This window comes from Barbatula barbatula (genome assembly GCF_947034865.1).
Source record: "Barbatula barbatula genome assembly, chromosome: 10".
In the NCBI taxonomy this organism is placed as follows: Eukaryota; Metazoa; Chordata; class Actinopteri; order Cypriniformes; family Nemacheilidae; genus Barbatula; species Barbatula barbatula.
The window spans coordinates 2,157,694-2,173,855 of NC_136773.1; the positions used below are offsets into that span (position 1 = coordinate 2,157,694).

The 16,162-nt window shown below is 38.7% G+C and overlaps 1 protein-coding gene across 19 annotated transcripts in view; it reads right to left on the reverse strand.

Annotated features, from left to right (window-relative positions):
• The window catches only part of kifc3 (kinesin family member C3), a 31,327-nt gene that overhangs the window by 13,718 nt on the left and 1,447 nt on the right, over positions 1–16,162 (reverse strand). For 5 of the 19 annotated variants that reach the window (XM_079466081.1, XM_079466080.1, XM_079466079.1 and 2 more), the window contains exons 1-2: positions 9,907–10,537; positions 721–844 (exon numbers count right to left, since the gene is read on the reverse strand). In XM_079466081.1, coding sequence (XP_079322207.1) covers positions 721–844; positions 9,907–10,209 — 427 coding nt within the window. In that variant the 5' untranslated portion in view covers positions 10,210–10,537. Of the gene's footprint in view, positions 1–496; positions 683–720; positions 845–2,572; positions 2,831–5,231; positions 5,462–9,906; positions 10,538–16,162 lie in introns of those variants that run through there. The other 14 variants (XM_079466085.1, XM_079466084.1, XM_079466083.1 and 11 more) reach the window with 7 other exon arrangements.

The following is a 16,162-nucleotide window of genomic DNA, read 5'->3' on the forward strand; positions in this document are numbered from 1 at the left end:
CGATAAGGTACAAGATAACAGTCTACTGCGGGTGATATATTAACCTGGACCTCATACCAGCCCCTGAACCTTATTCAAGGGAAAACAATCAGCTTTTTGTCCTTGATGTCAGACACCCGTGGTCCTTCGCGCTCACACGGACGAGACGCCGGTGCGCTTAACCATGACACAGCAGGTAGAGACGCTTTCTCTCAAAACACACTGCAAATCAGTCGCTGCATTACCGCAAATAACACAAAATCTGCAGTCTGCATCGCTTTCCACAACATCCCAGTGTTTCTCTCTCTTTGTTGGCTTCTCGCACTTACCTCTTTTTAGTGTTATTTGGTCATTGTTTCCTCACACAATTGCTGTGCCTGTTGTATTGTCCCATGCAGAACGGAAAGCTTAAGCTCGCATGTACGATTTCTCTCTGTTTAACACACACACACACATACACAACATTGCCAGTCTTCAAGCCCCCGGTCTGTCTCTAAGGAGATTTACCCTACTGTACCTGGACAGAACGCTGTTGTATTCCATTCAGTCTGGAAATGTCACTCTGTCAGTAAGAGAGAAAGCCTCTCTCACTGCTTTCTGTGAGTGAGCGAGAGCTCTCTTACGCACATATCTTCTGTCTTTCTCTTCACTTCTCTTCAACACTCACGCAAATATTTAAACAATCCTTTAAAAGAAATGCTGCCACACCGGTTTCCAGTTGACCCATTTGATGACGCTTACCGTCCAATGGGAGGTCTGTGTTCCAGAGTTCCTGAAGGCAGGGGGTGTGGCCGACGTCCCAGGTCTTTCGTGTGCCGTACATGACCACAGGGCCGAGCAGACCCGCACCGCACCGCTGGACCGCCTGTGGACACAGAAAATCACAAAAGACTGGGTGACAAATAGCTGACTGAAGACACCTCTTTCTTTTCACCCTTTGCTTTTTTTGGAAATCTCTACAAAGTGTCTATGGTTCACATGGCTATGAATTACGATAAACTGCATGCCATTTTCTATGATGTGAAACAATATAGAAATCTTGCATGTTTGACTTTTAATATTAAATCATGTTATTACCTTTAAAGTCCAAGTGATTATTTTGAGTGATTTGTTTTTTCCCTAAAAATATCAAAACTCAGTAGGGCAAATAGTGGTTGTCATCGTTTAAAGTGTATTTGTCATATTGAAAAAGGAAGTTCAAAGTAAGAGCATTGCATTGTGGGATATAGTAGTCCATGCTATGTGTAGTAGATTAAACATTAGCAGTGTGTCCCTATAATGACAGGAAGCTGAACAACGCAAGTCAAACCTTGGTACATACCAACATTAAACAAGAACACACAAACTATAAAAATAACTGAATATCAGCTGAACGTTGTCAGGAAGTGAACTGTAGGTGGAATAAATACAGTCTATCGAGTAACAAGCCAAAAACATTTGTGATAGCTTACAGTCACTTATGTCTAGCCCAAGCTTTTATGGGGCCCCAAGCAGAATTTTATTTGGGGGTCTCCCTGTGACCTCAATACAATCGACTATTGTCAATGTTTGATAATATGCACGCACACTTTAAATCTAACAATTCAATTAGTTGTAGTTGTGATGTCATAAAAACAAAAACACATAAACCTTGCATTAGAAGTGTATTGTGATAGTTAACATTTGATCATTTCACAACTTTGAATTTTAGCTGAACTGTCCTTTTAAATTTTATACAACACTTGTCAAATATTGAATGTTTAGTCCCTTAGCCGCTTAGCTCGCTTATATGGAGAACTAAGGGGCTCTTTAGGGGCCAGCTCTGCCCACCCCTGTGTTTTAATCATACAGAAAAATCCACATACTGCCCACAACCCATACACGTTGCAGACAAAGTAAAATATGATAATGTGTTATTGTAAACAACCGTGTTCCCTATATTGTCAACAAAATGAACAACAATAAGCACGCTCATGGAGCTATCCGAACAGATTATAGCCCAGCAGCCACCTTGAAGAGGATTAAAGTCCATAAAACACAAGCACCTGCATATTGAACTGTGGCTATGTATAGTCTTTATAGTCTACTGTCTAAACAGACCCATCTGGTCAAAAACACAAGGTATTCAATACCACCAGTATAGTGATAATCTGTTTAACTAGTTCGGAATTGTACACTTGGGCACCCTCTTGTGGTGTGAATATGTTATTCATCTGCATAAAATTCATTCAGTCAATGTTATAAAAACAGGATTTTTTCACCAGCAAATTTAGTTATGTAATAAAGGTTATATTAAGCTTGTTTTAGGACTACTAGGGTCTTCTCTAAATTCTCATTGATGATTCTGTGTACAGAAATTCTGAAATAAGAATAATCCTACTTCACTTCAAAATTTGCCCCCATTAACTTTCCATAGTAGGATTAAAAATGACTATGGAAAGTGAATGTGATGCAATGTACTCATGTAATGCAAATAATATTAATCCAAACAAAAGCTCTATACTCTTTGTGAAGCTTTGTGAATTTTCCACAATAACACCACACTACACCTGACTATTACAACCAGACCACTGAAAAAAAACCTTAAAGTTCCTATTCGAGGTCTCTCACTGACATGCCCATAGTCCTGTTGTACCGGGAATCCGGACTTCCTGCGGTCCCGGACATGCTCCAACCAGCCCCAGTTAATGAGCGATCCCATCCAACCCAACATCTCCGCATCAACTACTCCTGACTTCTCTAAATCTTCATGCTGATGACTTACTGCTCTTATTAATAAAATGAAAGTGAGAAACAGCAAGAAAGAGTAAACGTTTGCAGGATAGTTAAGACATCTTGCATCTTCACCTCGCTCTGCTGAGACACAACAGCTTATGCCAAGCATATTTTCCCCATAATCCTTTAAGCTGTCAGCAGATGACCTCATTCCTCCGTCATGGCAGAAGGGATTCAATTCAATCCTTGCATTCGACCTGTACAGTACTTTCACCTGATCGTACAGTTTGTGACAGAACAAACGGTGACCGTGTTTAGAAAAATGCCACTTACAGTAGGGCCTCTGAACGTAATCTACATGGCATCCTTTTTTCTGAAATGCATAGTATAACAAGAGCTCAAAACACCACGTACTGTGTTTTTAATAGGGATGTACCTATATGTACAATTTGACCGATAACCGATAATTCTTTAACATTGGAGCCAATATACAGTTTATAAATATTAACACAACATTTTCGGAGGCTGGAACAAAAGGCAAAAACTGCTTTTATTAGAAAACATTCACGGCAGAAAACAATGTAACCATTAGTTCTCTTTTTTCACCGAAAGTCACGTACCAAGTCTACTTTTCACTAAACAATACACCTTTTTCCCTATATTTACACATTCACACATATTTACATACTGTAGCTACATCTACATGTTTTGCTAATAGCAGTCAGTGAATGAAACAACAAGATGCATTTGCCCCTTGAGCGTCACTGTATTTGTTATTGATTGGCCACAAGGGGGAGCAGTAAGAACCAACAACTCACCAATTAATGCATGTTTACATCATTTACATGAACAAACAAAATAAAGATCAACACAAGTCCCTGTGAACCCCACAACTTTATGACACCCAAGATCCCCCCATCTCTCTCCCTAAAGTCAAATTACGCTCGCTCATCAGTAAAACAACACCCGGATCCTTCTGACGTTTCAGCAGAGCATCGTCTGGTCTCCAGGGAGGACCTCATACAACGCTCTCCTCCACTGGGAATAACGGATCATCAGCTCATATCCCCTGATGAAATGCCACACCAGAGATCATCATGTCATCGCTCATTTGTGCACAAGTGTTTTTTAATCTAGTCCTTATAGATTGACATCTAAAGACGCACTACACTGAAACCCTTGGTTTAACTGTAGATGTATTTTGATCATACAGACATGATCATTTTCATCTTTTGCAGCAGCGCATGAACACTGTGTGTGTGAATCTCATTAGCCTACTTCTGCCTCGCTCTGTCCCAAGCGTCTCATCTTCTATTTTAGTTCTGCTACCCACATCCTCCAACAGACACTAGATCACCAGACACAAGTCCGTACAAAACACTGGCGATGTTACAAAAAACAGCGGTCAAATGAGACTACGTGGATCTGAAAATCTGTGCTGTAAAACACGTTATGCATTGAAAGACCGTTTCAGATTCATGAGACATAAACAAACATAACTTCAAGAATATTTCTAAAAGTGACATGACATGTTACATTTGTTTGTGGACTTGGAGACCTCGGGTATATAACTTGAATTAAATAAATGTTGATATGTTTATGAGACAATGAAGAATTTATATATTTTTGTTTGTTTTACTGTTTGTCTGATTTTTTTATAATTTAAATGGTATTTTAATTGTATTTTTTTACATGCAGCATTGAAAGAAAGTCAACCAATCTCTACAGAACTGAATGGATGTCAATTAATACTTAAATACAATACAATAATGCGATACCAATGACATGGGCAAAACACACAAGCGTAACGGTGTAAAAGCATCTGCAAAATGTCTTAAACATATACATTTACACGTACATATAAAGAACATCATTACATGTGTGCGCACAGGTCTGCTAACATGCCGTGTTATAAAACCACGTCACATTATAAAATCACAAGTTTATTCTGGAAATAAAAAACAAAATAAGAGATGATCCTGTCATGTTTCATGTATTCACCATAGTGTACAGCATCAATTATTCACATGAGTGCGCGCACAGTCTGTCAGCAGTATCAAACCGAATCCTGTGGTCAAACGGTCTGTCACACGTCTGTCTGATATCCCTATATCCTTCCTATGTAGTCTCGTGTGTCTCACCACATGTCTGTCTGCATTTCTGTCTTTGTCTAAATCACCGTAGAACCAAGCAGCGCGCAGGAATAAAAACACACGGATGGTCTATTTAACCAAGAGACCCATAAAACATTCATGCAGTTATTACAGCCTACCCATCCCCCCGATATAAAGGAGTAAAATCATTCCTCCCTCCCTATCTGCTCCTCTAAATCCCTCCATCTCACACATCAAAGCTGGCGTGAAAACATCTGGACTGGAAACCGCAGAATTAAAACACAGCGCCCGGCGACCGATTCACAGCATCAGCAGATATGCAAACACGATGCATTACTTGCTACAGGAGATCATACTATAGGTTCATCATCACAAGAAACCAAATGATGGTGGTTGAAGAAAAGAAATCCTTAAAAAAATGTCTCCCTATATCTCTGAACTTACCTATGTCCTTGCGGCCTCCTGCCGTCTCTCATCCCTCCATCATTTTGCAGCGTTTACGTTCAGAGCAGACATGCATATACATTCACATAGAGGAACACATACAGCCGATCTGTGCACCGCCACTAGCTGCTCTCTCTTTGTCCCTCTCACACACCTCCTCTCTCTCTCTCTCTCTCTCTCTCTCTCTGTGTGTACTGACAAGTATGCTCTTTCTCCCGTCGCTGTTCCCTGGTAACGGTGGAATCTGAGCCAGTATCTCGGCCCCCCGCAAACCTTCTCTCTCTCGCCCTCTCTCGACTATGTTCGACATCTACGAACACGCTTCACCATCCGTGTAAAAACTGAAAGCCATAACCTCTGCCCTGCATGCTTCACCAGCTCAGCCACAGGAATCCATGTGTTAAATTAAATCCATTCTTTTGAGAATCATGTGTTATTCATATTGATGAACAAAAGACCGCAAATAGTTGCGTGTCTTTGCGGGCCTGCCAAAGCGGGTGTAATTGGTCACTCATTTGTGTGGTGTATTAATCTACGGGTCTCACAGCAACTACACTAACATCATTCTTCTGTTGTGACGATCCCACGAGAACAGACACAAACTCAAAAGGTAACTGGGTTACAATCGCAAACATGAGCAAGTGCACAGAAAACGGGACACAGTTCGGAAATATGAGCAACTGTTTGATAAACCTTGCATTAGGGCTGGGCGATAAATCGATTTTATCGATTAACTCGAATTTGACGTTTAGGGCGATTTTTTTAAATGAAAATCGGTTTTCTCTTTAACTTCTACGACCGACGCTCTCGAGTGTTCACACCAAACGCGAGTTGCGCGAATAAAACGCGCTATTCGCGAGTAGTTGGACGCTTGAACATTTTGATTTTACTCGCTTCATTCACGCGTGTAATTCGCGCCATTTGCGCGTGTAATTCGCGCCATTCGTGAGTGAAATGCGCATCATGGGAGGGGCTTCTGGCAAGCGGCTCTCGTCTAATTGCGACATGGATTTTGTTGAGAGGGTAGCGGCACACCCAGACACTGATCCACTTCAGTGGCGGAAGCGTCACGAACCAAACTTCCCAAGGCTCAGTAATCTGGCCAATAACACTTGTCTGTCCCTGCTACAAGTGCCCCATCAGATAGGCTTTTCAGTGTGGGAGAGGGCATTGTTACATGTAACCGGGCATGCCTTAAGCCAGAGGTAGTAGACAGGCTTGTCTTCCTGGCTAAAAATGTGTAAATGAAGAATGTTGAAACTAAAGTATTGGATGTAGATGTTTCATTTTGTTTACAATTTCAGGGATTCAGGAAAACTGTTTAAAGTTTTGTTTGCACTTTATGAATACCACTGCTGTATGTATTTTTGTACAATCTAATTTAGTCATTTTTGCCACATTTATGGACACAATTAAATTATTTTTTCATATTTTAAGTTATTTTGAAGGTGCATTGTGTCACTGTAAGTTTGAGGTTATTAGAAAACTGATAAGCTACATTTTCACTGTTTACAATGGCAGGGCCTGCCATCTCGTTTACAAGCATGTTTTAAGGCTTGTTTCCTGTTACACTTATGCCCCAATGGGAAATTTAGATTAAACTGCATAAAGGAAAATCAGAACAAAATAAAGAGTACATTTGTTTTGAGCTATTTCTTTGTCAGTTGTAGTTTGTTTTTAAATAGAAAAAATAAATCGATTAAAATCGAAAATCGGGTTTGTTGTGAAAAAATCGGAGATTTTTTTTTTTAGCCATATCGCCCAGCCCTACCTTGCATCCACGACGACCTATCTTCATACAGTAGGCTGAGCTAAGCCAAGATTGTTTTATAGTTGTACAAGCTACAGTATTTGCAAAATTACAGGTCAGCATTACTAAACTTTTTCCTAAAGGTTGTAAAAACGAAGGATACAAACCACTGTTATGTGCATGTCAAATGTTTACTAAAGAAGCTCGACGTCAGAACGATTGACGTGTCAGCTCTAAATCTGTGTCACAATGGGATGTTTTCAATATTGACCGGCCACTGACCCCATTAAAGAAAATCTAGCACTGCCACAACAAATCAAACTTAAGCAAACTTTTGAATGAACATAAATTATAGTGAGATAAAGTAAAAAACATGGACGTGTACATGGACATTAAAGGTGCACAGTTTAAAAAAGAATTTGCATAAATGGAAATTTTCTGCTTAGACATCATTCAGCAATTCTACAGACGATGCAATGCATTGGAACAGGCTTAATCTTTGTCTTCATCTGGTTTATCAGCCTGATCTCATTGTTTATACGTAGATACTTGTATGTTAAAATTACAAGCACAAAATACGTAGCAAGTGCGATTTTACTAATGCCGAAACGTTAAATCTGCCTGGAGCTCACCAGTACTATCTCAAAATCATTAAAAATGTTGCTCTCTTGTGCTGACTGCCTACGAGTGAAGAGAATGCGTTGCACCTCACCACGTCTTTATTTGAACCATGAGCTGCAGCTGAAGAGCATGTTGCACCACATGCACGCTGCGACTGCGCCTGTCTCAGTTTAAGCGCGCTTCCCGCACGTCTGCATTTAATATAATGAATTTGTACATTGACCTGTTGTACAATAGCATCAGGCTCGACAGAAAGAGCAACAGCACGTCATTTGTGTGGATAATGTGTAAGGTATTGTGTGTGCTAACATAAATGCTACCTCAAGGGGCAATACTACTAACGTCATGCAGCACTTACACAATAATAAAAGACAATATATAAGATAATACAGATATTAATAGTTCATATCTACTAAGCTGACAGACAGTGTTTAAGTGCAATCCACAAATTTATCATATGTTGATTACTGTGACTCGGCATTATCAAATTGCTGAGTGTGGTAAAGCCACAGTTTTGTTTCATATTCGTGTAATGTGCACATTAGTTTCTAGAAATTTAACAAATCATTTAATATATTAGTATGATTGGGGTAGCTCTATAAAAATATGTCAATCAAATCATGTATCAATTAATATCATCTTTAGCCTGGCCTATAGTTTATAGTAAGTCTGTCTAATATTGCGTTGGTTACCATGATTTGTTGATTTATTAAATAATACAGAAGATAAGATGCGAAAAAAATAATAACGCTAATTAAATCGTAATCGCAATATAAAAAAAAACACTGATTGTTTTTCGAAGTCGTTTAGGTGTATTTTATGGTTCTACTGTCAGCATGTCGGAGAAAATAACTTTGTGTTTCATGGCAAACAAAGCAAAGATCACATGATAAGTAATGGTTAAACGGTTGCAGAAACCTTATTCATTCTGAGAGTATAAAGTCTTGTTTCTTCTAAACGAGATGGCAGCAGAAATCACACAGAACTGAAATCATTTCATAAGTAAACGAGTAAACTTTAAATGCACTTGAAATTAATGCCATTGATAGGCTTATGAGAAATAAATACAATAAAATAAAATAAAAATGAATACAGCGACTACGATATGCATTGATATCGACTCGATTCATTTGTAAGTCTGTAACGTTGGAAATAATTAACGTCTTGTGTGTCGTCTGTACATCAGTATTGTGCATTTAGATGCTCTAAATAAGTCAGTATTTCGCGTTTTATTGTTTGTACAAACGTAAATAAATATACGTTTTGTAGAACCACATTTTACGCGAAATACATACGAATTCTCATGAGATTTATGGTAATGTGGTAAGCACTCCTTTTGGCTAGACACAACATGTGCATTACCTTACAAAACATGTTAACACGTTTTAAAACTCAACTACACGTTAAGCAGACATAGAAGTGTTTGCTTTCATGTACTCAGGAGTCCAGCGGTATCATCCTTTTTGCCAATGGCAATGGGTGATGTTTAATGTCACAAGTGATGCAGTCTCAATGCTGCGTAACATACTGTTGACATGAGGAGCCTTTACCTCAGGTCTGCCTTATCAACCAATAAACCGTTTTTATAATAACTGATGCTGCTCCTGACAAAATGATCTTACAAAACTTATTCCAAGAAAGGAGATCATTGCTGAAGATACAACTAGTGACTGCAAAGAAGATTGAGAACACCCAACAATGACAGATTGTGCGAATGAATGTTATGATGAAAGGACAGGGAGCTCTCCGATAAACCCACTGCTTACATAACATCTCATCCGCCGCAGCTAACCGGATTTTATCTGCTGAAACTTTCCATTACAGCAGATACAGGACAGTGAATGTACAATTGGGGAGATGGGTTGTGGGTATGAAAAAGAGGATGCTTACCAATTCCAGGTAATTTCAATTTGTGAATAACTGCAAGGAAACAATTCCTCATCACAGAAGAACACAAACTTGGGATCCCATTTGGATAAGGGACGAGACAACCTCGGACATATTCATTTAAATAAAGCGCCTTTGACGTTCTTCAACGATTGTCTGGGGCACTCTATATGCCCACAGAGCACGAAGCCAAGCGTAAACCTCAAAGCATCATCTGATGTTTCATCAAATCAATAATACAACACTCATAAATAACGAGAAGAAAATCAATAAATTATTTGGATCAAATGGAGGGATTCCATCCAAAAGCACACAGCGTAAACGGTTTCTTCAAACCTTCTTAAACTCTCATCTGCCACATCCAAAAACATTAGATATACCCCCCACCCCTGCACATCTTTCCAGCTTCAATCTCACCTGTGCTTTTCTCCTCCTGACATGCACATTCTCCTGTTGTGTACATCTACTTCGACATGATTTCCTAGTCATTCCATCCAGACCGCTTTCAAAACCACGTTGCCTGTGGACTTTTGAAGTCTCTAGGGCTCTAGAAATACCTGACCAGGACTGCTTGCTCCTCTTCTTACGTCCAGGTTTGACTGCAACCGGGCTGGGCTGTTTGAAGTCCTCCACAGCCTCGGGTTGTAGGGGCTCCAGGAACTTAGGTCTCTTGAACAGGCTGTTGAGAGAAAGCAACACCAAGGTGCACAGCACATACATGGCGGCTCTCACAATTTGGTTTTAACAAGCGACTCCGCAAATGAGTTCGGTCTCAAACAGAGATGAAGTTTCCTTTTGGAGCCATTCCGGCTGCTCTTGTTTCAGGGTGAAGTCGAGCGCAGAACACTATCTTACAGGCACGATATCAGTTGCACCTTCGAGTTCTCTTGGGTTGCCAAAGTCCATAAACAAGGTAGATAGTGGCTTAACTTTGAGTGTTTTGTCAGACACCTCTGTGAGAGTTTGTCTACGGCTCATTTAGACAGATAATCTGTTAGTGATCGGATCAGCAAATGAGATGGCTCTTGTCTCTCGCTCGAGAGAGGATGAGGGAGGGAGGACTCATGGTCACCTGTTTTATAATCAACAAAAGCCATTACAATCTTCCAGGACACACCATATACAGACACACCTTGATAAGCAACTCACTGCACGTACACCATTGTAAACACACACACACACTTGTAGAATAACAGAGCTATATTGTTTGTTACTCAGGAAACAACAGGTCCTCCCTTGTACATTTTATGTCCATCTCAATGCCTCTTCTTTGATAACTGGTGACTCGTAGGACAATCAATCCAAACATTATAATTCCACAGAAATCAGAACAGTGGAGTCATAAACGTTTATCCAAACACAAATCGTCTCTTCTTCCATCACTGATGGTTTTATTGTTGCATTACAGTCATTTAATGATAGTAAAACTCTCGCAGGTCAGTCCACTCCTTCCATAATTCCTGTCGATAGTCCGGTCTTTCTCCAAACTCGTGCTATGTAACGCTGGGCAAACTCCAAACATTCACAGAAACATGATCTTTGGTCTCTGCCTGCCCGTCCTGCTCTCATGCAGCCCATCTGTCACAGCAGTACAGATTTAACCGCACCCATCGCTTGATCTCTGGTGATGTAACAACTGCGTTTGCATTTATGCAAAAACTTGAAAATCCATTCAAAAACTCCAAGCTTGTTCGCGATTGGTTGTTGCCATAGTGAGTTGACCTCGTTGCATTGCGTCTTGCAGGCCTGTTCATCATACTTTGTGCGCCACACTCAGCGGGAAATGGCAGTGCCAGTCATGGGGTCTGAATTACAATGTGGTCAAAACAGATCACTGGACCTCTATGTTGGAATGCAACCACAGACGTTTGAAAATATCCCCCAGTGTGTGTGGACAGACAAAAGAGCATCTTCTGGTTCATTACCCATTTAAGGGGTATGTTAAACAGTGAACGGGTCACATACTTCAGTTCACAGATAAACAACAAGCCTTTATGGGTACTGTTCTGAATAATAATACTGTAACCAAATTGTTTTGTAGAAAATAAAATACAGGAAATTGGTCAGAAGCTGTCATTTTAAATCTCTTCTCATGTCCACAGTACCTGCAAATGCAACAATACTTATTCATTTAGCCATTTCTACATGAACTGCATGATTCTAGAGCGGCCTTTTATGGGTTTATTTAACGGTTAGGTTTGGGACTTTTACTATTTCGCTGTCAGACATGTGCACATCAACAAAATGGAGAGAAACCGGTAAAGGCGTTTACATGCAGCGCAAAATCAGAGTAATGGGCAAAAAACTACTTATGCCGTATATGAGCTTTCCCCGATAAAAGAAAACGTTTCACGCGTTTACAAGACCTTACTGGTAATCGGGTTATTTAGCATAATCAGAATAAGACTGTCTTTTTCAAAGTTTCATTAAGAATATTTTTAATACTTATAAAAATATGTGCAGAGTTTTTTTAATATTCTAAAAATCCTTTAGCGTAAAATATGAAATAGGCTGGAAAATTTGGGGAAAAATTAACCAGCTGTCATCTTAATCATTCATTTAAACCTTCAAATAGGTTTGCATAGATGCACACACATATTGAACTCCCATGAATTCATAGACCCTCATCGCAAACTTCTTATGTTGTCGTTTCTGTAAGCCTTAGTTAAAAGCCTTCTAGAAATCTGGCTGAATCACTTTGGAGTTGCCGATGGTGCTGCACACCACAGATACAGTGGCATGAAAATTATTAAACAGAGCACCACTTGCACTAACTGTAGATAAAAGAGCTGACATGGTGAAAAGATGATCAACTTTATATCTAGAATGACAAGGCACAAAAAGGTGACCAGAAATTCCACCCAAAACCCCCCGTACTTTCACGTTATTGCAAACATAAACTGTTCTGTACTTCCTCTCTGTAATATGGAACTTTGCAGGGTGCCAATGTAAAACAAGCATACACATCTAATAGAATATGCAAGAATTTGTTAACAAACAACATATTGATAAATCACTGTCACCAAATGCAAAATCTAAATTTAAAAAATGGGTGTATTTGTTGTACAAAGCCATCATAATGGCTGTCTTTCAAAACCTAGTGAGCTGCCTAGGCAGCATTTAGAAAATGTAAGATCTAATTCACTGACAAATCAGAAAAACATATTAACTTTTATAGTATAAGCATTGTTAAATCACTACCAAAAAACACAGCCACTTAAATTTAGCCGTCAATTAAAAAATAATCTACAATTTATGTTTATGTAAAATGATCATTTTTGTTTCATTCTGTGAGCAATTCTGTCAATAACAAATATCTCCCAAATATCAATTATAAGTAGTTTTTTAACATATATTTGCCAAAAATGAGAATTGGAAATACAGAAAATATGCTTTGGATTTCAAGAAAAAGTAAAAAAAGAAAAAAAAAAAAAAAAAAGAGTAATATTTCTACATGCATTCAGGTAAAGTAAAAAAAAGATTGGATTGTTATCTATGTGAACTTTTGTCACTCCTGAGGTTTAATTTTATAGAAATTCAAAGGTCACTGAAATGGAATGACCACAATACATATAGAATTTCTGATTATATTAAAAATTTGGATTGGTCTCTTAATTTTTTTTCCACGGCTGTGTAGAAAATATCTGATATCTAAATAATATGCTATATGTATAAAGTTGTGAATTATATGTATGTTTAAAAATCCTGCAGTTTAACTTTTCACCCATACAAAAGCGAAATACACAAAATCATTGACAGATTTCTTATGTAAAGATGAAAAGACGGATAACATGTAGGCCATAAATGCATTAAATAATATGACGGACTCTATTGCTGCTATTACTCAGCAGTCAGCAAGTAGACTCACTTCACAGGAATACAAATAAAACAATTCAAATAAAGAAGGTCAACATCAAGGTAAGGCGGTGTTGGCAAATAATGGCAATGTCTTAATAATGGCTTGATAATGGCTTGACAATATTATCTGGCCAAGGTACAGCACACAAGGTAATAGAAACTACAGGCAATCGCTGCTGGAATTACAAAAATGAATAAAGACGACAATCAAACACATTTAGACGTTTAAAGTTACAGTAGAGCTGAACAACAATTAGTCGTGAGTTATCGCTTTTACAAAAATAGTGTAAGCTCATTTTTCTTACAAAAAGTGATTTTATGTCCACATTTAAATGTCTACTTTATGGTTTCGACAAACTTTGGGGAGAATAAAATGTGAAAATCTGGTTGAAATAATGTTACATTGTCATTCAGTGTAACACAATATTTATGTACCATCCAAACAACATCGGAGCATATTACATTTCATTGTGCTTGAAATTTTGTAAATCAATCTTATGGACAAATGGGCAAAACCTTGGATAGTGGCAAATTACAAATGTAGCATTTGGGGTCTTTTGATATGACACAAATTTTTGTTGTAAATATGCCTGACAAGATTGTTGCACTGGATTACATTGTAGTGGGCGTCTTATGTAAATCAGGAAGAATGTAGGATAAAATAAAAACGACAATAAAAAATGTAATTTAATTGCAAACAGCAATTAGCAGTATTACAAATATCTTTTTAATGCTTAAACCCTTTTTCATCTTTAACCCGTTTACATGATATAGCCATGTACTGTGCATACTCATTTTTTCATTATAAACACATACATGTAAATATTAAAGAAATTATCAAATGAATACATATAAATCTATACATGCACATATTTCCTAAATACATACACCAAAATAAAAATGCACATTACACAGACATATATTGTGTAAACACAAACTCAAACGTTTATTCTGCATCACCTAATAATTGAACAGCCCTATATTAACTTCATCACATATTATACGCTGATCTTCAGACAAATTACTCAATATTTCATAGAAATAACTTTGCTTTATTTAGCCATTTTTCCTCAAGTTCACACAGGGGTCTCGTGCATCTAAACACATTTTGGAAAATAAAATATGAGGACTGATGCTGTGTCTTAAAACCGACCCTATAAATAAAACTTTGATGACATTCATGCTTTGATTTACTTTGATGTCGTTTGTGTGAATAGACATTAATAGGTGATGTACAGATACTCTCAGGTAGGCTGCTGGTTTCTGGTTAAGCGGCTCGCCGAACTCTTAATTTAAGCATCTTAGTGCAGAAATATGCAGCTCTTCATTTCAGCAAAATGAACAGCGGGATTAGGAAAAGCTGACATCTGCCACCACATTCAGAGCCTCACCATTAACACAGAGAGACAGTGAACTGACACAGCAAGACGTAAACATGAGTCTCTACAGAGCGATGAATCTACTGTAGCTTGGCTGTCGCACACTGCGTCCAGAATGCTCTAGGAAGAAATTATAGAGTAACAAAAAGGGTGGGAAACCACAAAATGACAGGGATCATTACCATTTACGCATGATACATTATCTCAACCATACGTTTGTTTTTTTCATTTTTAGCTAGAGAAAAGGCAAGCTTATTGCTCCCTGAACTCTCTGTAAGTATCTTCGGATAAAAGCATCTGCTAAATGTAAATATAAGCACACATATTTATTTCGAGGAACTGCCTATTTTCGTTGAACACTGCTCTTGCCAGTTCAGTAGGGATCTGCATAAACTATATAAAAAGCCATAACAGAGGTTTGGCCTTCATGAGTGACTCAGAGTCTCCACCGAGGCGTCATACCGTACATACATGCATGCATAGGGTGAGACAGACGTGTCCGGCTGTCTGACATCTGTTTTACACATGTTCCCTTTACAGAAGCCGTCGACAATGTTTCAGCCCGGATACCTCCAGAGGGTACAAAGAGAAGAGGAAAATAAAGCTCTTCAACCAACCGCACACTATTTCGGTCACATGACACTCAGTGGGTGGCCAGTACATCACCCATGATAAACCATTACGACTGTGTGACGGATGTATGAGACGAATGAATGAATGAATGACCAGATTTGATTGCTCTTCTGTTTATATGAGACAAACTCAAACCCTCATCCACAACAAAAGCAAAATCACACTGTAAATGATGCGCAACAAAGAGCGGCACACAGCGCCATCTGCTGTCTCGCATATACAAGTGTCTGGTTTAATTCTAGACTATTATGTAACACTGGAAAAAGTGCTTTGGGAAGAAGACGGTATGAAGTGAATGGGTGTGACGGGCTGACTCAGGCTGCTTGGAATAACTAGTTAAGTTGTTTATAAAATTAAACTAATTACATACAATTAGCTGACATAACATCACAGAAATACACTTAAGGAACATTAAACAACACGAATGCCTCAAATAACCGCAATTAAATGTAATGTAATAAATGAACATTGCTTAAAGTGATTTGTTTTAATATTCTGAAATGCTAAAATAAATATACAAGTGCGAATAAAAGATCATACCCCAAGAAAAACAAGGCCATATGCGCTCGCGTCATTGTCGCTGAGGAATGCACTCGAGGGCATACGAGGGAATTAAAGAACACGAACCGGACGAGGCGGCCCAACATGTGCGTTCAGTCTCTGCCTGCCTGCGTTACACCCTGTCAATATTAAAAACGAAGCCGTGAGCAACGCGCAAGCTGAAGACGCTGGCGATGCACACTTCACAGGACGCGTAAAGCGCGACGCCTGGAAAACGACAAGACGCGACGCAAAGTGACGCA